Below are 23,393 nucleotides of genomic sequence, written 5' to 3' on the forward strand. Positions count from 1 at the left end.
CAATGTCAGACACTACACTTACTCTATTTTGTATCTGTTCTTAGCCCAAATTTGAAGGGGTCCCCTGGGACCCCATTGACGAAAATTGAAGGGGTCCTCCGAACTTTTAATGCGTACTGTACGCAATTTTTTGCATAAGCAGAAGCCCTGCTTAAGGACATAAGGCTGCTTACCCATATATCACATGCTGAGGACAGGCTTGTCAAAGAATTTATATGGCTTATACTTGGATACTGAGATACACCAGTCTCATAGTTTTTAAATAGCTCACTGCAGGTCACCAGTTAAATCTTCAAGGCCTTGCTATCTACCCTTACTCAAACACTTATTTGGACTTCGATCATCAGTTTCTTGAACAGTTGATGATCCCAGTCATCATTGCATGTTTTCACCCTAACCCTAACCCAAACATTCTGCATACCTTCAAATCTCAATTGAATTTTCCATCTGTCTAGACCGCTTCATTTCATATGAGCACTCTCTAAAATGGGAGTAGAAACCCACAAAAGATTCGTATAGAAGAGAATCTCAATTGGCGCAAGGATACACCTTTTTATGTTCTTATAAAAGATGTTATGTACAGGTCACAGTATGTCTGACTTTTAGAAAGGCATTCCATGCAACATCAAAACAAGCAAATACAATCATATCCAATTTATTGTGTCAACATAAGGCAGAATTTCTTCTCCAAGATGTTGGTAAGAAAACAAAATTCTAAAACTGATAATACAGAACTTGAAATCTTTAACCAGGGCTCTTCCCTTAATCTCATCTTACATATTCATTGACAATAAATACGAGATGAACAGATCCTTGTATTTTTCTTCTTGCAGTGCGAATGGCGACCATGTAAATGCATTAACTGCTGCCCGATTTTTAAAACTCGACAAATAGGATACATAATACACTGCTGTCAATAAAAGGGCAAAATGAAATATTTTACTCAAAGTTAACTTGCTCTTTTTTGTTGTCAAAATGCAGGACTAAGCACAAAACACTTTAAAATTATGTAATATGGCAGGAAAGGACCCCCCAAAATAGGGCTTGCATTTTTTCTGAAATGTGATGGTGTTGGTCAGGCTTTATTTGTAGGACTGATGTCATCGCATAAATATCAATTTCCTCTTTAACTTAAAAGCAAAATAGTCGTGCACGAGATGCAAGTTTCTCAATAATAAGTGACAGTACTAGATTCTGTCTTGCCCTCACTATATACTTCCTCACTTTTATCATCTGAAAACTAAAACTGTTAAAATATAAATCAAGTGGTTTTTTTTAAGGCATTGATAAAACTGAGTGTTGAATTTGCTTGGTAAGTGCAGCACTTTCAACTATTGCAAAACTATCTGTGCTAATTGAAAATAAAGTTCACTTTGCATATATGTTATGGTTGCAATACACATTGCACACAGTAAACAATGATTAAAATGACATTTTGCATACTATAACATAGCTGATGTACTCGCAATATAAACTATAACAAAGTGGGTCGCTTTGTACATATAAAGCTTCTACCTTTTAAAACTTGCCAAGCACCAGCATCAACCCCTAAGTTTAAAAAAAAACCCAACTAATTCTATAAAATGCAACAAAGTAAATGAGTAAGGAATATGACCATGCTTTCCAAACATCAGAAGTGCACTTTGGCACGATTTGAAGCACAAGGCAGATTTTACCTGCATTAAGGTATCTGCATCTAAAAAGACCTCTGTAAGCTCACTTTTAGAAAAATCAGTTTATTAAAGAAAAAGAAAATGAGCATCAATATGGTAGTCTTCTGTGAAAGAAGAAAAGCAAAAAAAGACGGGGAAAACCTGCCAAAAATAAAAAGCCCACCAAAGCCAGGTCTTTGGGGACAGTTTTTTAAAATAGGAAAAAGAGCCACGATGTATGCTCCATAACACCATCTAGATACAGGCAAGAGTTTTGAGCTCTTGCAAAATAATCTTGCCGAAAAAGGTGGAGAACAAGGCCGGGTTTCAGTGAATAACATTTAATAAAATGCAAGGAGCCAGGAAAATCTAGTTCATAATCATCTTTGATCATGAAACTGAAAAATAGGGCACATTTTTCAAAAGTACTGTAAAAACTGAAGATCCAGCCAAACAGGTTTTACAGACACCTTTGGTGCAAAATATCTAAACCGATTAATCATATAGGATGAGGTCTCTTTCTGAGCATAAAACACTGCACACTATCAGCAGGTAAATGAGCCAAGACTGGGTTAAAACATTCTACAGGTGGCTAAGCCTATTGCTTACTTCCTTTTCATCTGAATAAGCAAAGGGAAAGGAAGTTGGCACTGGGCATAAATTATGTTGCAAAGGCACAGCGTGGATCCTATCAATGTAGTTTCCAAATGGCATGCATGAAACATCATAGGAAATCTTAAAGGCATATGCAGCAATATTAATTGCAAGTTATATTTCAAGAAACTTTTTTTGTAACATCAAAGTATTAAAATCAGCCTACAATTCTATTTCAAATGATGGGCCAAAGTCTCTTTACTTAATAGTTTTGTAACAATCTGGGTCAGTGGAAAGAAAGTTAATTTAAATCTGTTGATAACTTTATTAATTATTAATAAAATGTAGTGGAACAGTAAAATGGTAGAACTTGTCTGGAATGTTAAAATTCCACACAGGTACCAGCACTGTCCACCAGTCTTTGCAAACATCTGGAAATATCCTTGACAACAGTAGGAATTTATATGATATGTTAGCCAGAACTTGCCAAATGTGATCTTCCAACTGAGCCAGATATTTTGGTTTGGTGCAGTAAACCTCATCCTTCACCTACCCTCAAAGAAAATTGCATATGACGTGAGATCAGGGCTTCTTGCTGGTCAATCATGGACCACAACTGGGGCCAGTCTGCATACCAAGCAGACATAGTCTCTTCAAACTTTATCCGATGATCACAATCTTCCGTAAATACAAATAAAAGCAGAAATCAGCAATGAAATTCTACCACTTTAGGGATCACAATATATTTTTTTCATGCAAATGTGGTGCTATTTGCAAAATTTATAAGTAATGTATGGTACAGAGGTACTTTACACTCGCCCTGCAATTGCTGATACAGCCATGAATTTTAAACTTGTTTGCTGTCTTCCACATTCACTGTCCAAAGGAATGCTGACTTTCATACCTTGTCTTGTTAACTTCAATTCACAACTGCATTTTATCCTCTCAAGAACAGCTCTCAAAAGTAACAAGATGTCCAAGTGAAGTTGCATAAAGTTATCACATTCAGACTTTTAAAATAAAGCATAATCACAGATGACCTGGTTCCTTCGACATCACAGTGAAACAGTATAACAATTTAAAAAGCTACATGAATAAAAGGTTTCTTAGAAGAATGAAAAAATGTTTTATAAAATATTAGCTAGACATTTTTAATATTATCGAGTCCATTCAAATTGGGTTTTTTTTTTCAGCAGTAAAATTTATGGTTGCATAATGGTTTAAATTCAACTTAAGGAATGTTTTCTGAAACTGAAATGTATGAAGAAATGTTTCATTTCACCTTTTCCTGTCATGACAAAATCACTGGACATTCATCTCTACCTATCTTTTTGTGACTAGAACAGCTCTCTGATCTGCAACTGATCTAGAAAAATTAAAAGCAAGCAGTTAGTACATGTTTTACTTCCATGCACTTTTCAGCATATGAATTTCAAAAACCTTATTTAATGTTCACATTCATCTTGTTTTATGTGTGTGTGGACACAGTCTGAAAAAAGAAATGGCTAAACAAAACAGTTCACTGTAATCTATGAAGTGAAATAAATAAAAGCCACAAACCATGCTACTTGAAGTGAAACAGAAGAGTAAAACTTACTGAAGGGTAGACAAGCACAACCACCGAGAACAATTTGTCAGGATTACCCGTGGCCTTTCTTAACACAAAGCGAAATCCAGCATCAGGTAAATGTTTGGTTTGTAAAAATGCAAACATTTTTGTCATAACCACTTATGAGATCTTTTGAAGCCTTTAGTAAAGTGTGGGTGAGGGAGTGCACTAAGTAAGGTGAGACATGACTCCTGTAAATTTTCTTTGCCAAATAATATTTTAAATTAAAACTTCGGAGATCTATGTCATCAATGTAGGCATTCTTACTACCCCTAGTACCGCCAAGATAGCCAATGTCATATCATCTGTGATATAAGTACAGTGTGCCAGTTGTAAGCATTCCTAACAAAAATTATCTCACAAGATACTCTTATAAAATTAGAAATGAAATAAGAAACAAACTTCTTCACAATCCTGATGAGTGGAAGCAATTTAAAATAAAAAGTTCATACCACTCTCTAAGCAGACACACATGCATGAACGAAAATGTAGTAACATAATTACAATTTCATTGACACCAGGACCACACAACTTGTACAATTTGCTGTAATTTCACTCGCTTTATTAAGACGGGAGTGGATTCTTTCTTTGTGATAAACAGAGGCCATCTGAAACGTATCCCAAACAAGTGATCTCGTCCCAGCATGGCCCACCACCTCCCTACTCCTTTAATGGACTTCCAGTCATTCAAATGTCCATGTCTCATGACAGTTCCATTGGAAAGCAACAAAAGAATTAATGAACAAAATCATCAAATAATGTAATCACAACAACTTGTTGTTGTTTTTTAAATCATGAGCTCTTAGCATTGTGAAAGAATGACTCATATATAGCTATCTTAGTAATATGCTGTCCCTTCCAGTTCTGAATGATTCAGACTGAAACATGATATTCTTATATAAGGATGCTATGATTTGTGTCTTGGTGAAAACAAGGCAGCAAAACAGCAGATAGGGTAAGGGATTAGTTTCCTCATTAGTTCACATATAGGATGGTGGTGACTTCCCAGACTGTTGCAACGAAATATCGCTCGATAAAGAAGCATAAGAATGCTCTTTCGCAGGAAACTTCAGTGTTGTTGCACTTATTCTGTTCCACTGTCACGGCATGGCCATACCTCGTGTATAACAATCTATGGTCCAAAGCAAGTAGTCTTAAATAAAAATCATGAAAATTACCTTACATGCTTGCCTTAACTAACATGCAACGCTGGAAATGACCAAACAACATCCCAAAGTCTGTAAGTGCATGATGGGTACAGTTCATTTTGGGAGAAGCTGTTTTGTAAGGCACACAATCACAGCATTGTCATCTAAGACGCTGGCACTGAAGCTTCAGTCAAGTGCATTGGTCCCTCATTTGGGCGGAGACAAGTATCCTTTGCCAGGAGAAAGCTAAGTCTCTGCAGAACTGAGTTCCTTCATCGGTCTTCAGGCTGCTGTCACTTCTTCTTGTTCTTTGTAACTTTGGCTGGAGAATTTTTCATCATGCCATTTCCCGATTCATTTTTAATGCCGCTAATACTGCCTGTGCTTGTGGAGGAACTGGGTGTATTGAAGGAAACTGAGTTCTTGGATGAAGATATAGAAGAGACAGCTGTGTTAAGGGATCCTGAAGTCCGTACTGTTTTGGATAGCTGCACATACACCACAAGGATTTGCTAAAATACAGGAGATTCATTTTTTTAGCTAGCATGATATCTACTCATTAACCATTGAATACAAAAGGTATTGGTTATTTAGTCTCTAAATCTAGTGTCATAGGTTTGCATGTTGGCTCTGACAATTCTCTCTCTGACATAACTCTTTGGGTTTGACAACTTTTCGACCCTATGATTTTTCAGGTACCTCAGCTTCCTCCACTTTGTGTCTATGTATGTGTGTGTATGTGTGAAAGTGAGTGAGAGAGATAATGATGGTGACTTTGTAAAGAACACTTGATTCCTACAGCTGTTGTATGTTCATGCACCTTTTATGTAAATCTGTGTTTGGATATGAATGTGCAATGCCCTGGGTCTGCCTTTAATGATTTGTATAAAATGTATAAATAAACATTACTACTGTAACAGTTATTGTCAATATTTCTGCAAGGAAAAGCCAAAAAGCATGTTGTTGCAAATATCCAACAAATAGAACAGCTATAGGCAGGCGCTCACTGAAATTCCTTTCAGTTTAAACTGAAAATAGCCTTTCCTGATGAAGTTAATGACATTTAATCAATTATTGATGAATGAATTACTTAGAAGCTTGCGACTACTGCAACTGCTTCATTAAGTCAGTTTAGCATCCTCTAAGTGTGAGATGAAGCACATATGGATCTGCACTCATGTTCACTTTTACAGTGAGGTAACCAACATGAAGAATGAACTGGTTATATGAACAAAATGTGAAAATGTGAGAATGTGTCTCACATGACCAAAGTAGTAAAAGAAAACAGAGAACTGAGCATAAGGAGGAGGGACAATTGATCCTTGCTGGACTGGTAGCAAGTAATCTGAAAGCAATGCAATCTTGGTGGCAGACTGAAAGGTGCGTTTGAAACAGAAAGTTTTTATATATATATACTCTGCATCCTATGGTATTCAAGGAGTTGATGTTGCACATCCTTTCTTGATGTTTCTTTTTCAAATTAACAATGCTGCAGATGTGAATGTTAATTTTAACACAGGTAGGTGCAGACAGTAGCTATCTTCAGGGGACCCTCTGCTAAATGACCTTCCATCTGGGTGACCCATGGGTCATGAGCTTTACTAGCTATCCACTATCCTACAGGCAGGTTTATCCTTGTTTTGGTAAATCTGTGTCATGAGAATGAGCCCAGATGATTTAACCTTCATTCTTGAACAGTCAGAGGTTGTGAAGACAAACTTCATTTAAAAGGTCACTGGTTAATATTTTTGCAACATTAATTTTAAAAAATAGGGAAAAGTCCCCTATAAAGTGCGCATTCACTATTCTAACAGCAAGATTCTGTGGAGTCATTCCATGCTCTTCACTATAACCCCTCTTATCAAAACCAAATGCTAAAATTAAAACCAGATGAAGACACTTTTCTATATGTATTCTACTAGCAGGTGTACCCTCAGCCTGACAGGTTCTCCTGATAGACCATCAGCACATAGTGCATTCATATGAAGCAAATTTAAGGATGGAGGAAAAGTACATGATGCTGCTGGCAATTTGTGATGAAGGGGAGATAAAAACTGTAGCGGTGGCAGATGCCATGCGATATATTTGCTTGTTTGTCCCTTCCTGTAGTCGAAAAGAATAATCAGGCCAAATTTGTTGACAATTGGACAAACAATTGGCCTCAACCACTACCACCTGGGATGATGCTACCCCTTTTCCGTAGCTGAATGACCATCCCCACCCTAGCATGTCTCCAGATAGCAGCTAGGAAGGCAGCTGACAGCTACTGAAGGCTAGCTGCATCATAAGCTGGGTTTGCTTGATTGAATAAGCAATAATGGACCAACTATCGGTGTTCCTAACAAGACATGGAGGGACACTAGGCAGTCCTGTTATTTCGAACAAAAAATATCCTAAATGGCGTCATGATAGAATCAGCCAGATAACAAAATTGCCTAAAACTTCATGAAAGTCCTCAAGAGCTAAAAAGGTGTAGGCGAAGCTATTTCTCAATGACCGGGAAGGTGGATAAAAGCATCAAATATGGTCAACTAGTCAGGTTTGCAGCTCTTGTCAGGTCTGTATATAGTCAACCAGTTTTTTGTTAAAGTATGTCAGTAGGATGTGCTGGGCCTGGCCTACTTCCTGCAGGACTGTTGAATCCACCAGGACCTAAGAGGAAAAACATGGCCTGCTGAAAGACCAATTGAAACAAAATCTTTCGGATCTCTGTAGCATCTCCAGCACACACAGCAGACTAAGATGACTGTACATAGAGTTTCTTTTGTGATTGTAGCCATCCTATTTCAAACTTCTGGTAGTTTCTGCTTTCACCTAAAAGCAAATCCCTTCTCAGTGAGCTTATCAGCTATTTTCAACAACCTGCAAGTATATATATATATGCAAAAGCAAAGCTAACACGGATATTCTCTCAGTTTATCCATGTGGAGAGTGAATGCAGTTGAATGCTAGAATGCATTACACCACAGTATGGAATCCACAAGCACTAGACTTAAGCATCTACCAGCGTTAATCATATTGTTGAAAATTATGCATTCTGCTACTTACAGAAATTCTTGCTGTTGTAAGTAAACCTGAAGCTCTTTGCTTTCCTCCTGATGATTTTTGCAGCTCTACCTGGAAGTAAAATAAAACTTAACACAATGCTGAGGTCAACTTTGGTATTTAACAACACTTATCTAGCATATTTATAGAATGTATTTCAATCTCCATTGTTTAAGAAACATGAGGAAGAACAATTTGTGTAGATACAAACAGACTTTCTGTCTAATAAAATTTTTCATGTGTTGGCACAGACTTGTTATTTGTACTCCCTGGTCTTATTTCTCTAAGACAAAACAAAGCTGTCACTGTTCTATTCCTTGGCTAATACCTTTTCTGAGATGCTAGTGCTGAATGTACTTGAACTGGTGACTACAGTTCCTCCCTTTCCAGCCCCTGTCTTCTTCAGGGTCATGCTATTTGGTATATCAGGCAAACTTCTGAAGCAGCCAGAAGAACCCTGATCTGGATCTGTCAGTGGCTTGTCTACGCTGCTGCCTGGTTCATCATCTATGTTTTTCAGCTCGTCTTTCCACATCCTCATCATCTCTAACACGTTGGTGGGCTGGTTTGCATCTTGTTGCACACCCTGAATTGCACAACAGCATTCTCTTACACATGCATGACTGACACATGAAGGACCGAAAGAAGCTTTGCTAGCTCAAGAAATTAATAAAATTAGTATGGGCAAATACCTCCTTTCCACATGACTGGTGTTTCTTTTTTAAGTATCTAATAAGGAAAGACTAGGAACAGGAAGCAATGTTATTATGTTAATACACTAGACCAAGGCTATGTGGTGCATAATTCTAATCACATGACATTAACATCAAAGGTGACATGATGGGAATATCAAAATTTCAAACTGTGTACTGAGAGGTCTTAGGTTTTGTATTTTTTAAAAGTAAAGACATTTGCATTCAACAGTAACTGCATCTGCAGTGACACGTGCAACTTAAGACTGTTTTATAAGCTGGATCATCTTTCAGAAGCAAGCTTACAGGATAGATGGTCAGTGAATAAAAGAGTTCAGTGGAAGGACATCAAGGCAACGGCAATAAAAATCAAGTATTACTAACTGTAATCCAGGAGTGATTCAGCACTTCAGCTGCAGATATTCTATGGGCAGGATCTACTTTTAGCATTCGGCATATGCAGTTTTTTGCTGCAAGTCAACATCAAAATTCACACACTTGAATACAATGTCTTATCTCCACACACACACACATCCCCTCCTCACAAAACAGTTATGCTCTCAGATTTTTTTTAAAAAAAACCTCATTGGTAATATCAAGTATTAAAATATGTTTGCACACAGTGAAACAAAATGAGCCAAAGCCTCTAAGAAAGACAACATGTAGAAACTGTATAAAATGAAAACAAGGAGGCTTAAGAAAAAGGCTATATAATATAAACTGAACATTATCAGTACTCATCAACATATTTAAATCTGCTCATAAAGCAACAGCTTTGAGGGCATCCGTACAAGAGTGAGCTTTGAGAGTTTCAGATACACCCACCTTCTTCACTAACATCTTTCCATAGTTCATCACTGAACTTCACATCAGCCTCGCGGATAAGATAGAACAATACACTTTCCTCTTTGGCACAAAATGGAGGATGTCCACAGAGACTGCAAGAATTGGGTAAGAGAGTCCTGACTTGTGTAGTAATAAAGTGGTTACAATGTTTTGTTTGTACTGTTTGTTAAACACCTGTACTAATATTACATGCACAGCATGAATGCTATGGATGAGGATCATTTATAAGGCCACATTCTGCTTTCTAATCTCTGCACAGTGGTAACATCTGACATCACAGACGCAAGTTGGACTGGTAGCAAAACACAGAGGCATCATAAAGCAGTATGGCAACACTTCAGCCAGTAGTTTGTTGTTGTTGTTGTTGTTCAGAATGTTTTTAAATTTGTCTTATATCTTACATGTAACTTCTCAAAATGGCCAAAATCTACATGCAATCACATCAACCCTAAAAATGCAGAAAGACAAACTGTTAATTCAGTTGAACGTTTTTAATTGACACAGCTTTGTTAAGTGAACTATCAAACATAATGTAATCATATCAACCCTTCCACTTTTTTTTCTACCTATTCTGTTTCTTTTCCTCTTCCTTCTCTTTATCAGCAAATATTTCCACACTATTTTTCTTTCGGTATCAATAGAATATTCTGCTGGGCACGTGCAAACTGAAACCCAGCTTCTCTGCAAATAGATCAATGAGGAATCTGAGGGTAGGCAGCAAGAAATGAACAGGGATGAAGAGGGACAGCAAGTTCAACTCTCCTGGAGGGAAACATCTGCCTGCTGTGTGCTGGATCATTGTTATCAATACAGTGGGGCAAACATCACCACAGCAGCATCTCCCAAGTGCTGTGCTGACACACTGATTGAGGAATGTCCTAGCACACCCCAAAAATCTATACAGATGTATGTGTGGAGACATCTAACCCCTCCTTCCTTAACCCCAACCTCTACCTTATTAAGCACATTACTTCCTGAATCTTCTCCTTCTGTTCCTACAGCAGTTCTTCTCCATCTTGACCAGGGCTTTGCCTCCCGTGCCTCATTATTGTTATTACACACATCCTTAAACTGAAAACCTTATCCATTCCGAAATACTGGCAATAAGCATTAAGGCACTTAAACCGCTGTCTTTGACTTCTTCTATTCACTATTGCTTCTCTTTTCATAACTACTTTAAATAATCCAAAGCACCCATCAGTTAATGTTTAAAAAAGAATTCAAAACATATTTTAAAAACTATTAATAATCTAAACCATGAATATCTATTTCTTCCCAAAAATTTGAGTGTTGTGTTCTCGTAACATTATTGAGCATTTTGCCAGCTCCATCAACCCTTTATCTTCATCTGTGGTCTTACGTGAGCATTACTCAGGCTTGGAATTTTAAGTAAAACTGGTTTAACTCCAGCATTACTAGGGCTTTGTTCTGCTGCCATCTAATGGCAACATTGTTTTGCAAGTTTTTTTCTCGGCAAGAAGCATAACACATAGAAAGTTAACAGTACAATTCTGACAACTTGAATATTAGCTTAGAAATATGCATGCTGATGGCTAGTATCCATGCGGCACATATGACTAACTTACAGATAATACATGATGATACCAAGAGCCCAGACGTCACACTGTTGACTGTACGTCTTGTTGTCCAGGACCTCTGGAGCTGCACACGGAACACAGGACATCTCAAAATATTTTTTAGGGGTTGGTGAAACACTAGTGTTTGTTGCCATTTATAAATATTTAGTCTTTCAATTTGGAGAAACTATTTTCTTTTTAGCTATAGGTGTCTTCCTTGTCTTTACTGTGAGTTGGGGTGAAAATTTTTTTCATTTAGATGAAGGCCAATTGCTAACTTTTAGTTTGCTGAATGGATATTAATTTCCATACCCATATGCATGAGTCTTTTAATGTGTGTGCATATCTATAGAGAGAGCAGGGTAAATGCACTTGGATATGGTATGCATGCCATTTATATGAACATACCACTGCACATATATCTTTGACCATGTGAGTTTGAAAGAATGTATTTTTTCTGCTCGTCCTTTTTCTCATAAACACACAGACCATGTGTGCATGAACACAAACACACACACACACAGAACTCTCTCTTTTTCAAACATTGGAGAATAGTCACCTTCACATACCCATGTATATAGGTGTGCCACAAAAATCCTGCATCATACTTTCTGTTGTTGTCCCTCCCTTCATCACAGACAGTCCAAAGTCCCCCACCTGATACACAAGCACTTAATTTTATACAGAAATAGCTTACTTATAAAACAAATAGTGAAGACAATTTCAAATTCAGAATGTACATCTGACTGCATGTGTTTCAGATTATTAATTAGATAAGTTATTGCAGATTATTTTGTTAGCATTCCTTACACCATGAAGGTTTGTAAATATTTTGGTACAGTAAAAATGTGTCAATATACAGACATGGTAAAGTTTTGTAAAAATTCAGTCGTTATAATGTTTTGTAAATATTTAGAAGATAAATTTTTCTTTTGTAGCTGCCATTGATACTTAGCTTACGCTACGTTCTGAAACTTCTTACATACTCTAGTTAGTCTGAAAACGGAACAGATGAGATTAGACTGCAGCACCTGGTATACAATTTCTCTCCTACAAAATCTTACCAAAAAATTGTCCTTTATGCTTACCATGATGATACAGCATCATTCTCTATGCATATGGTGTACACAGTCTTTTAGACAGATAACAGAGGGAAGTAATACCTTAATGTACAGCTTGTCTTTGGGATCATCTGGGTTATCAGCAAGCAGTATGTTTTCTAATTTGAGGTCTCGATGAACTATGGCTGAAATTAAGAAAGCAATTAACATAAAACATAATGTCAGCTTTAACCAAGATTCTGTGCCTTGTATTATAAAGGGCTATATATAAATTAGAAGAGCAAATGAAAAAAAAGCTATTACAATTCTCCTGAATGGTTTGATTCACTTATCTCTCCCAGACATTAAGATATACTGTTTTATAACACATTTGATGATTGATGATGATTGATAATGATGGAGGATGGATGGTGGATGAGTGGTGGTGAGCGTGGTGGCGGTGGTGGAAATCATAATAAGAGCAAGAAAAAAAAATTCTTCTATAGCCTTATATGATGTTTGAAAATAAGCCAAATGCTTTGGTGTTTGTGGAGGAAGTGATAAGCCAGTGATCAACATGTAGTGCAGACAAACTGTGGTACTGTTGTATGGCATGCGCAGTACACTGGTGGTGTGACAAGTAATGCTCATACATTTGAGTTTCGAAGATTTTTGCAAGCATGTGAAAGACTCTCATCAGGGATCACTTATCCCTTTCCTCAGAAATGGGATGTCAAGTTAATATCATCAACACATTTTTTGTGTTGGAGTTGGTGCTTAGCAGAGATTTAACAAAATGAAGGGGTAAAATATGGATCCTACACTTATGTAGATAATGTATATAATAAATTGTTCTGGAATTTTTATTTTTACAATATTTCTTAATTAATATACTTTAATATACTTTATCTCCACGAATTCTATTTGCTGTTTGACACAAATCATCTTTTCTGATGTGCTATGGTTTGGAATTAATGATGACAATGGAATCCATACAAGAGAATCATCTTTATGTTGGCTACCTTTGTCTTAAATCTAGAATAAAAAACTATGGCAGTAGTGGGATATAAAGAACAGTTGATCTAAGTTTGGTGACAGATCCAGCTGAACAAGCAAAAGCAGATCAATGGAAGTCTCCATGCACAGGAAGTAGCACAAAAAAATAAGGCACATTTGATTTTTCAATAGGCCCAATGTCTGCAAGAAACATTGTTCTGTTTGCCTAGGATGACAACTATTTCTTCTCTGTCTCTATAACTAGCATTCCATCAAAGCATTGTTCATTTTATATATGTACTGGGTAACAGCAAAAGCGATGAAAGAGTGGTCATGTGGCTCCAAAAAAAAAAAAAAAAAAAAAGGTAGAGGGTAAGAAAGTGTGACAGTGTTTCAAAAATAAAAGAAGTTGCGGTGAATGCTAACCATGCTTGTGCAGATATGAGATTGCACTGCACAACCTGGTCATGAGGATCTTGGTCTCCTCCTCTGTGAAGTGCCCCTTCTCGGTCAGTACGTCTGCCAACTCCCCACCAGTACACAGCTCCATCACCAGATACATCCGCTACAATTAGGTCCAAAACACACTGTTACATTTTATTGATATAATCTCAAAATTAATATCTTTATATATATGATGCCCTTGAAATAATGTGAGTAAGAGGGGGGAGGGGCACAGAGATCTGGGCTGTTAACACTTGGTTTTGTTAAAAGATATTTGAAAAAGGCATTTCCGAAAACCATCTATTAGCCTGTTTAGAGTTTCTTTTCTGTACTTCATTTGAAACCCTCTTTATCACCCATTATCTCCCACAAACAGCAGTGTTGTTTTCAATTGATGGTGTCTTTAAACAGGTCTGATATTGATTTGTAATGTTTAATATTTTAGCTCTGTATCGTTAAGAATCACAAATGTAAAAAGATACAATTAACTCAGAACTGAAGTAACATTTGAATTCATCAATAACACAGAAGACTGAGCAAAAAAAAAAGGAAAAAAAAAAGAAAAGAAAAATATAAACTTTTGATCCAGATGACCTAGAAGCAAACTCTTACCTTGGCCGACTCAACCACTTCTTTAAGGTTGATGATGTGTGGATGGTTGACCTTCTTTAAAATGGTCACTTCTCGTTCAACCTGCTTCAAAGCCATGCTCGAGGCCTTATAAAGAGCACAAAAATGCTATTCAGAAAAGCTGAATTTGCAATGGCTTCTCAAACAAGACTCTAAAGAACACAAATTTGCTTTGTATCGTCTGTTCAGCTTGGCTGAAACTGGATGGGATTGGGGTAAAACTGGTACTGAATTTTTATGTCTATGTGCCAAGAGCTCACTATGAAAATATTCATGGAACTAAAGGCCTTCAAACTACTGGTTACATCTGGTAAAGTTACCAGCATCAAGACTCAACAAACAGGCATATAAAATGCTTGTACAACAGTATGAGTCTGGAAAATACAATAGGGCTACAGACATAAAAAAAAAATCACACTAGCAGAGAATGGTGTCTATATTATGCTGCTTCATAAAGAGGTAGGGATGATGAAATGTTTGTAGCAGAATTTAAAAAGTGTCTCACCTCCTGTCTTTACCAAACCAGACATTCAGAAATGGAAAATAGTGAAAAATGTCAATGCTCTCCATTTAGTGATAATATGCAGCCAGAGAAATATTTATTAATGGCATAGAAGTGCACTGAAACTGAGAACAAGAAGCTTGGGTCTTAATGTCAGTAAGAGGTGGTTTGATTCTGATGCAACAATACAAACAGGCTGTTAAAAGGATTAAACAATTATAGTATTACCCAGGATATGTGCTTAAAAGCCTCCTTTTTTTAAGAGTCAAAACAATGTACTACCATACCTGACGATCATCCATAAAATTTTGGTGCCTGATGGTCACAAATGTATTCCTGGATTTCAGTGGAACAAGAATGCTAGTTTTTATATTTTGCTTTACTTTGTTAATATTATACTTGAATCTCAATGACATTAAAGATAGCAAGCCCCAAGTCTCTCACTTTCTCTTGTCCTACTGTAAAGTTTAATGAGCCTTGTTTAAAAGGATGAAAACGTAATGCATACAAAGACTCACCTTATCCTTGTTAAGGCTCTTGATGGCCAGAAGATATCTGTTTTCTTTGTGTCTAGCCTCATAGACCTTGCCAAAGCTACCTTCTCCAATCTTTTTACCCACCTGTATTTTACAGACCCAACTTCATTTAAAAACATTTCAACTTGTCAATAGCATAGACAGGGTAGCTGATCATTAAAGAAAAAATGCAATGGTGAATATAAAAGCACAAAAACATTAATAAAATCAAAATCATCTTCTTCCAAAAAAAAAATTATTTTCATTCTATTATTCACATTTTTCTCATAGACTGCACAGCATGCACAACAGAACGGTAACTCTACATGTAGGATGTAACAATGTCCTAAAATTCATTTCCATCCTGACCTATGTTGACCTCTGTGTGAGAATCCCAGCACAAGATGCTGACCTGATAGTTTTCATACAGCATGGCCTCCCCATCTACACGGGTGTGAGGAACAGCATCCTTTAAGGTGCTCTCCCTTCCTCTGCTGCTGGTGCCGCAGGATTGCAACATCTGCACCAAGACAAGCAAACATGGCATAGTAAGCTCCCTTTCATCTGGCAGCACACTCATTATGCCCCCTTGCTGGCTTCCAGACTAATAAAGAATACAAGTTATCAAACACACTCTATCAGATTTTATGACAAAGAAAGACTATTTACAAATAACTACAACAGCTATAAAGACCACTACAATAAAAAAACAGAGGCGAGCAATGAGATGATGCATGCTTCCGCACACTGAAGGTTAAGGTTTTATACCCTCTGGGAGAATAAGTTCTACTTTTTTTTCTGAGAAAACACTGACCACTATTTGGCCTCTTATTAATTTATTAAGGAGTTGGGGATGTGTAGGGGGAAACTGGTGTTCATGCCAGCAGCTAAGGCCATATCAAGGCAAGACAGCCAGCCTTGTAAACAGATGCTACATGCATTTAAGCAAGTTGTTTATAAAAGTCAGGTCTGTTAAATAAATGGGGAGTAAAAAATCAGCTTTTTCTTCTTCTTCTTCATCATCATCATCATTATCAACATCAATCAATCATCAATCAATCATCATCATCAATCAACAATCATCATAATCACTGCTACTTCTTCTCAGGAAAAGAATGAGATTAATAACCTTTAACCATCATTGGCTGGTGACACATACCATGAGGTTCCGAGACTTCTCCCTGAACTAAGTCACGATAAAAATCAGACCCAAAAATCCATACCCGCATTCTGTCCCTCCTACCGGCGTGCATTGCATCCGGATCACACACACACCCCTCCGACCCGCGTGCCGCTGCCTATCTAGAACACGATCCATTGATTTCTATAAAGGTAGAAGAGAAAATGACGGGTAGCGTGCATGTACACGACACCGTAAACAACGTCGACAGAGTGGTCTAGCGTTCTACAGAGTGGTCTAATGCGGCAGGAGCCGTCCCTGCAATGTTTACACCTGTCCGCAAGTGCGTACAACGGGATGGGGAAGGTGTCGTATTCTTCTGTAACAGGAAGTTCCTCTACCCATGGCAGGCAGAACACCTGCCAGGCCACCCTTTATTTTTTTTAAACGAAATCAGAACATCAAATTATCTTAAAATTGATGTAAAAATACTCCAGTAAGTCAAACATGGGCCGTTATTAACTTGGAAGAGGAAAAGCAACTTCCATAAGACAAATTTTCAAACATCTATCAAGGTTTTGAGGAACTGATTCCTGTTTCCTTTCTTATACAACGGGTGAGCAGTGGAGGGTGTCATATTCGGCTGTCGCACTTTCTCCTTCTCCGGCCTAAGTATCTGGAATGGCCTGCCTCGATCCATCTCCCGCACAGAGGAATCGGTACATGCCTTCCTTCTGAACTTAAAACTCTTAGGAAACTTCTAGTTAATCATCCATCCTGCTGTTCTTTCTCTCCCACACTCCTATCTCTGCGTTCCTTGATGTTCTTGTATTGCTAAACAGTGCATGTTTGTGTATGTATTGTGCTTGGTTGTGAGGTCTACATCACACGGACTCTCCCAATCGCCCCTGTAGGTCTCCCGTGAAGCGCATCCTGCTCGCCTCCGTGTGGGGCAATGGGTTATACAAATCCTATTATTATATCACTTCTGTTGCATGAAGTTCTCTCCTGTACAAATGAGGCAGAACATACGACATGCCATCCTCTCTTCTTTCATGGCGAGTGAGAAGGGAGGATGGGCAGGTCTTTAAAAAAATAAATATCTGAAAAAGAAAACTGTATCACAGTCTTTGATGCAAAATACTGCTATCAGTCAACTGAGCGTGATTATCGCAGATGAAACCTTTAGGCTCCAAATCTGCAAAATTGTTCAAAGGTAGGTTTTTGTTTGCATTTGGCAAAGCTTTAGTCGCACACGGCTACGACAGGCAGCCGATAAACACGTCCACAAACGGTCCTTTGATTCTCCGCTTCAACGGTATTCACAAGATTCCTGCTGCCGCCGCTCGCTCTATCTCTTGTGAAGGCGGCTGAGGGTAACACAAATACGCGCACGTGTCCACACACACTCTCCTTCGCACACTCTCAACACATACACGCAAGCTTGCACGCAGAGAGTGAGAAGAAAACTTACATCCACAACACCACACGCACGCGCGTGCAAGAAGATTCACACACACATAACGCGTAAAAGCAGAGAGAAAGAACACACACACACATAAATATAAATAGCATATGTCATATATATTTCGGCCAAAGCCCGAAGTTCGGCCAGTTCCCGAGTTGGCCGGCATTTGGCACTTTGCCGAGGTGTGTGGCCAATGCCGATGTACTGTGTATAGTATATATATGCTACTAATGGCCGGTCAGTTTGCGAACTGGCGGGACAATCCCTGGCCAATAGTCAATGTGCTGATACAAGACTCAAGATACAAGAAACATGGTGTATTCCAGAAGTGAAATTACCATTCTGACGAGAAAACTGCTCACACCGGCATCCGTGGGCACAGAGTAAGAACAGCCAGTACGAACCGTCCTGTCTCCCACAACCACTGACCGGTCGGTCGCGGCTACCCTCGAGGCAATGGGCACTATTCCCCAGTCCTCTCAACATAATCACTGCAAATGTAAACAGTAAACAAACTGCTGTGTAATTCGAAATGTCAATAAAAGTTCATCTTGTTGTTAACAAGTGATGATAGAGATTGTAATTAACTAATCATGACTTTTTTGCCAATTAGTATAATTAAAAATCAATATAATATGATTATCAATTACAGTATACAAACACCCAAAATCTTTCTTTTTTTCTTCGAACTTTGGCCGATTCGCCCCATCCATTTTCGCCAACTGGCTGGCCAAATCCAGAAACCTAGAAAAGATGGGACACCGAGCCGGTGAATTGTGATGCGATGTCGGCCACTTCCACATTTGGCCGGCCAGTTGCCACTTTGGCCGATTTCGGGCTTTGGCCTAACAGTATATACACACACGCGCGCGCAAGCTGACAGAAGTAAAAACACAAACATAACCATAATCCAATACTACACACATAATATATTTCAGAACCTATATAGACTCGCAAACAAGTTCAGACAGCGAGAGAACACGTACACACGACGCAAGCTGAGAAAAAAAAAAAAAACACACAGCACACAAAAGAAAAAAAAGCAAGAATGAGAGAGAGAGAGAAAAAAAAAACCACACAGAGACCAAGAGAAGAGTGAGCAAGAAAAACAGAAAGCATTTTTTCTCTTGTCCGTCCACCAGCGAACAGTCTGGTCTTCGCACTTCGTGTTTTTGTTTTTTAAGTTATATTGGAGGAGTGGAGGGAGCTTGAGGAATCACGTAAAACTGGTTTATTGAGCGGCGTGCGCGTGCGCGCGTGTGTGTGTGTCCGCGCGTGAACTGTCTTGCAGCCGCCATACCCGGCAGACACCAACAGCACTCGATGGCAGTCAAGTGTAATCACTGTAAAAGTGGCGAGAAAAAAAAACATAACCACGGCGCAGAAGGTTTACAAGGCGACTGGACTTCGGGGACGGCCATGACCGCCCAGCCAGCCAGCCAGCCAGCCTGTCCAGACCGAGCAGAAAGAGCCAGAAGAACCCTGTCTCGCGACATGCGCGGTCCTGGTACCGCGCGCGCTAAGTACCCTCAACCACTTGCGGTGCAAACCCGAAATGACCCTTGTCGGTACCTTCGGTGTGTCTCTCGAGTGAATCTCCGCGCCCTCCTTGACAGGACCCCTCTGAAACGTGGCTATAAATTTTGCGCGAGTTTGTACTATGAGGGCCGAGTAAAACATTGCCAAATATAGTCACATATGGCAACAGACCGGTGGCCGGTTAAGACTAGACCCGTCCAGTTCTTGTATCGACGCGGGGAACATAGTTACAGAGAACAACTGACTTAACACGGGGACATCCGGGCAAGGATTTATGTACGCAAGTCTTAAAATACACACCTTCTTTTTTGCTTTCTTCATGGGCAGTATGACCTGTCCAGTGCCTGCTTCCGTCTTGCAATGAGTGCACGACCGTAAGTGAGAGTTCACTGTCGTGATATTGGGTTTCGTTGAAATTCCCAAACGCTTTGCCAGCGAAGGTGATAAAAGCAGTGCTTCTTCTTCTTTCTTTAGAGTTCAAAATGGGAAAGGCAATTTTCAATCTGTAAAAAGCCCGCAAGCTACGGCGCTAAGTCTTAAACTATCCATAAGTTAACATAATAAGCGTGTTTTATGCTTAACATATCGCTGAAGGGTGTTCTTCCAACTGAACAACTAAGAAAGAATACATATTTGTCCAAGTTTGACAAAGTTGTCATGTCACCGGTGTCGTGTAAAGACCTGTTCCAGTTCGAAGCTCCATTTCGACATAGTGCACAATTACAGGTCGAAATGGCTGGTTGCTAAAACCAAGCAATGAAGTTTAAATGGGTAACACTAGATGCTTATTTTCGATATACGTAATACTTACATTATGCTCAAGATCCCTGCCACAGGACTGCCCGCCGCCCGTCAGCTCACTACAAAGCTGCTCTTCAGTCGCTCTGCTTTTCTGTAAGGCGTACCTTGTAACCAACCCCGAGTCACCCACACCCACCCTCGCTCACCCACCAGCACACGACTAGAAATTCTTCGAATAAAGACCTTCGGAATTGGGTGCTGCAAGCATGATGTACAGCATACACAATTTTTTTTCTTTCGCCTAAATTAACCACCTGCAAGCCGTTTCTGCACACCACAGTCCTTCGCGGAAGGCAATCGCCTCAATAATAAATCACCACATACCGCAGTGTTTCTGACAACGCACCCACCTGAACCAGTGGTTTGGTTAGCCGGAATCCATAACAGAAGACAGAGAGAAGGAACCGTTTGAGACATCTGTCTCCAATACTCTTGCAGCATGACTTCGCCATGGAAAACATCAGTATCATTCATCTATTATCGGTGCGCGTTTGCCGTTCCCTCCCCCCCACCACCAACCACGCACCGATTCACCATCCCATCTCCCCTCCACACCCGAATCGTGCAACCTGAGTGAGGCGTTCTGACACGGAGTATCGGATGTCCTCGCTTCAAGTACCTCACCGCACTAATGCAGCGCAACAGCCACTTCCGTGCTAGCTAAGGCCCTCGATCGCCGAACTGTCTCAGGCTCTCCGGTAATTGTGCACTAGCCTTGATCAGCTAAGAACAACCGGCGGCCCGCTTCCTCGCCCTGTCACAGACCCGATCGTCCGTGTCGCGACTTTTCCACGCTGATAGTTGACGAACTTCGCCGATAGCTTCAGTCCCAGATTCGATTATCTCGCCACCATCCCAAGACAATACACGTTGGCTTCCGAGGCACGGGTAGCTGGCATAAAGCGGGTAACATGATATCCTAACACAGGGTACTTTATGAGAAAAATCGGGTGTAGCAACGACCGAGAGGCGAGGGTGGCGAGACAATGCAAATACCTACTGTATAATAGATTAGAATAGAATTAACTGTACAATCTCAACTGTTTATTATAGCCACCTGTGTGGTACCACCAACAGCGAGTTAGTTCCCCTACACGTCACAGGTTTGATTCTCATTAGGCCGAGATTGTTAAAAATACGTCTTAGCTTCATTTCTGGTTGGGCTTTTTTTTTTGCTTCCATGTTCCTTCCTCTGGATATTCTACCACTTGTTCTGTTTATCATTATCTTTTTAGTCCATTATACTCGTGAAAAAGTATCTTGAAGGTTTACTTTATGTTACGCCTGTTGGGTTAGGATTGGGTTTCAGGCTGATCTACAACGATCACATAATGGTATCCAAACTATACAGTGACGAACAGGGGTCGCCCAACTCATGGGAAAGAAGTTCCCATCAAGCTGCGCAAAACGCGTCAGAAAAAGAACAAGAAAGCAGGAACACTGGCAGAGAAACGGGGGACCAATAGGTGGGGCCGACTAAAGTAAGAAAAGATTGTGGAAACACTCCCGAGTCTTACCAACGGTCCGGGGTCGGTGGTCGCGCTGTTGGGAGGATGGGGTAGCACCGAAATCTCAGCAATCCTAAGCTGTATCAGGGGAGAAGCGCGGCTGTGCTGGGGCTGACCAAAACGAAAGGCGGGGGATGGCAGAAGTTGGAAAGAAGCAAGCAAAATGCGAGAAAACCACATTACACAAAGAGAGAGATGCGTGAAAGGTCGCCGTTGACGGTGAGCGAAGCAATCATCGTCGTAACCAATTGGAGGGTGGCGTCCAACTAGCGGTTGAGCGTTCCAGCCGCCGGTGGGAAGCGCGACTACAAGCGAAAGAACGCCGTAACCCGGGAACGGTGCCAGCCCCAAATTAATTTTTGTTTTTATTTTTTTTTGTTTTTTTTTTTTTTTTTTTTTTTTTTTTTTTTCTTTTTTTTTTTTTTTTTTTTTTTTTTTTTTTTTTTTTTTTTTTTTTTTTTTTTTTTCTTTTTTTTTTTTTTTTTTTTTTTTTTTTTTTTTTTTTTTTTTGTTTTTTTTTTTTTTTTTTTTTTTTTTTTTTTTTTCTTTTTTTTCATTTTTTTATTTTTTTTGTTCGGCGACTCGCATCGGCGGACCAGACCTCGGCCAGTCGTGCGCACAGCCAACAGCGACTTGGATTAAGGTTAGCAGGGCTGTTGTACGACCCAGGTATTGAAAATCAGGGGGAAAAGGAGAAAGCAAAAGCACAACATCGGAACAACAAACAAGGCAAATGCGGTTTATTTGTGCTATTCGTTACAACACCACCAATGGCATGGCTGGACAAGTGATTACATTATGTCAGACAACGTGAGTGGGGACAGTGACTGTTGTCTTTTTCTTGGCAGCCCCGCTTCTTCTCTGCCATAGATCTTATGTTTCCATTTCCATCTTTTCCATCCCTCTCCTCCTTTTTCGATGCCTATTATAAAATGCTGATTATTACACCTCCTTATTCTTCTCTATCTCTCGTCTCTCCGCATCCCTAACATCCAATTTCCTCCCTCTTCTATCACCAAGATACAGTACAATGGCGAAGCAGTAAAAGCTAGTCACCAAGCATGAAACCTGTTGGCTGTGATCAGATCTCGTCTCCAAAGAACACATGCTGTTTCTCTCCTATAGCAGAACAAACCATTCCTCTCCAGAACCGTCTCTTTCACTCGCCCCGCCAAATGTCGGTGCTCAAAATAGGTTCATTGTCACCTAAAACGTTTTCCTATGAGAGTACCTAGCTGGGTTTTAAACCCATGAATGGCACAACAAACACTAAATACTGAACAGTTTGGTGCAGAATGCTAGATAGCAAATTATTAGGCGCCGCTACAAATGCATTCTCTAACCAGTCTCGTTTCTCCAGTCACCGTTCCCATGGAAACAGTAATTTTAACCAATACGCACTATGAACTGGTTTCCCTACGCGGGCTCCCTCTCCTCTCACACACCAAACAACAGAGGGAAAAGGAAATAAGAAAAGGCGCCACAACAGGACCCGTTACAGGCCACAAAGTAGCGGAATATGTGCTGTCGGCTTGTGTGTAAAGCTCCTGGCAGATTTTGGCGTACGGGAATTCCCACATTGCTAAAATCGAATATGAGCCGGCACGAGGGCCCCAACCATAATAATCAACGGGTCGCTCCAAAACAAAGAAGAAAGAATCGCCGGA

At 39.6% G+C, this 23,393-nt stretch overlaps 1 protein-coding gene across 1 annotated transcript; it reads right to left on the minus strand.

Moving 5' to 3' along the window:
- Positions 1–639: 639 nt before the first annotated feature.
- On the minus strand, positions 640–18,255 carry LOC112567211 (serine/threonine-protein kinase 33-like). The gene is made up of 13 exons (XM_025243817.1): positions 18,217–18,255; positions 15,703–15,810; positions 15,294–15,395; positions 14,256–14,360; positions 13,626–13,764; positions 12,327–12,409; positions 11,733–11,820; positions 11,173–11,248; positions 9,566–9,678; positions 9,125–9,210; positions 8,377–8,634; positions 8,052–8,120; positions 640–5,491 (listed from the first exon to the last, which is right to left on the minus strand). The coding sequence occupies exons 1-13, from the start codon at positions 18,217–18,219 to the stop codon at positions 5,297–5,299; spliced, it is 1,425 nt and encodes a 474-aa protein (XP_025099602.1). The 5' UTR covers positions 18,220–18,255; the 3' UTR covers positions 640–5,296.
- Between the last annotated feature and the right edge of the window lie 5,138 nt (positions 18,256–23,393).

Source organism: Pomacea canaliculata, linkage group LG6, assembly GCF_003073045.1.
Source record: "Pomacea canaliculata isolate SZHN2017 linkage group LG6, ASM307304v1, whole genome shotgun sequence".
Taxonomy (NCBI): Eukaryota; Metazoa; Mollusca; class Gastropoda; order Architaenioglossa; family Ampullariidae; genus Pomacea; species Pomacea canaliculata.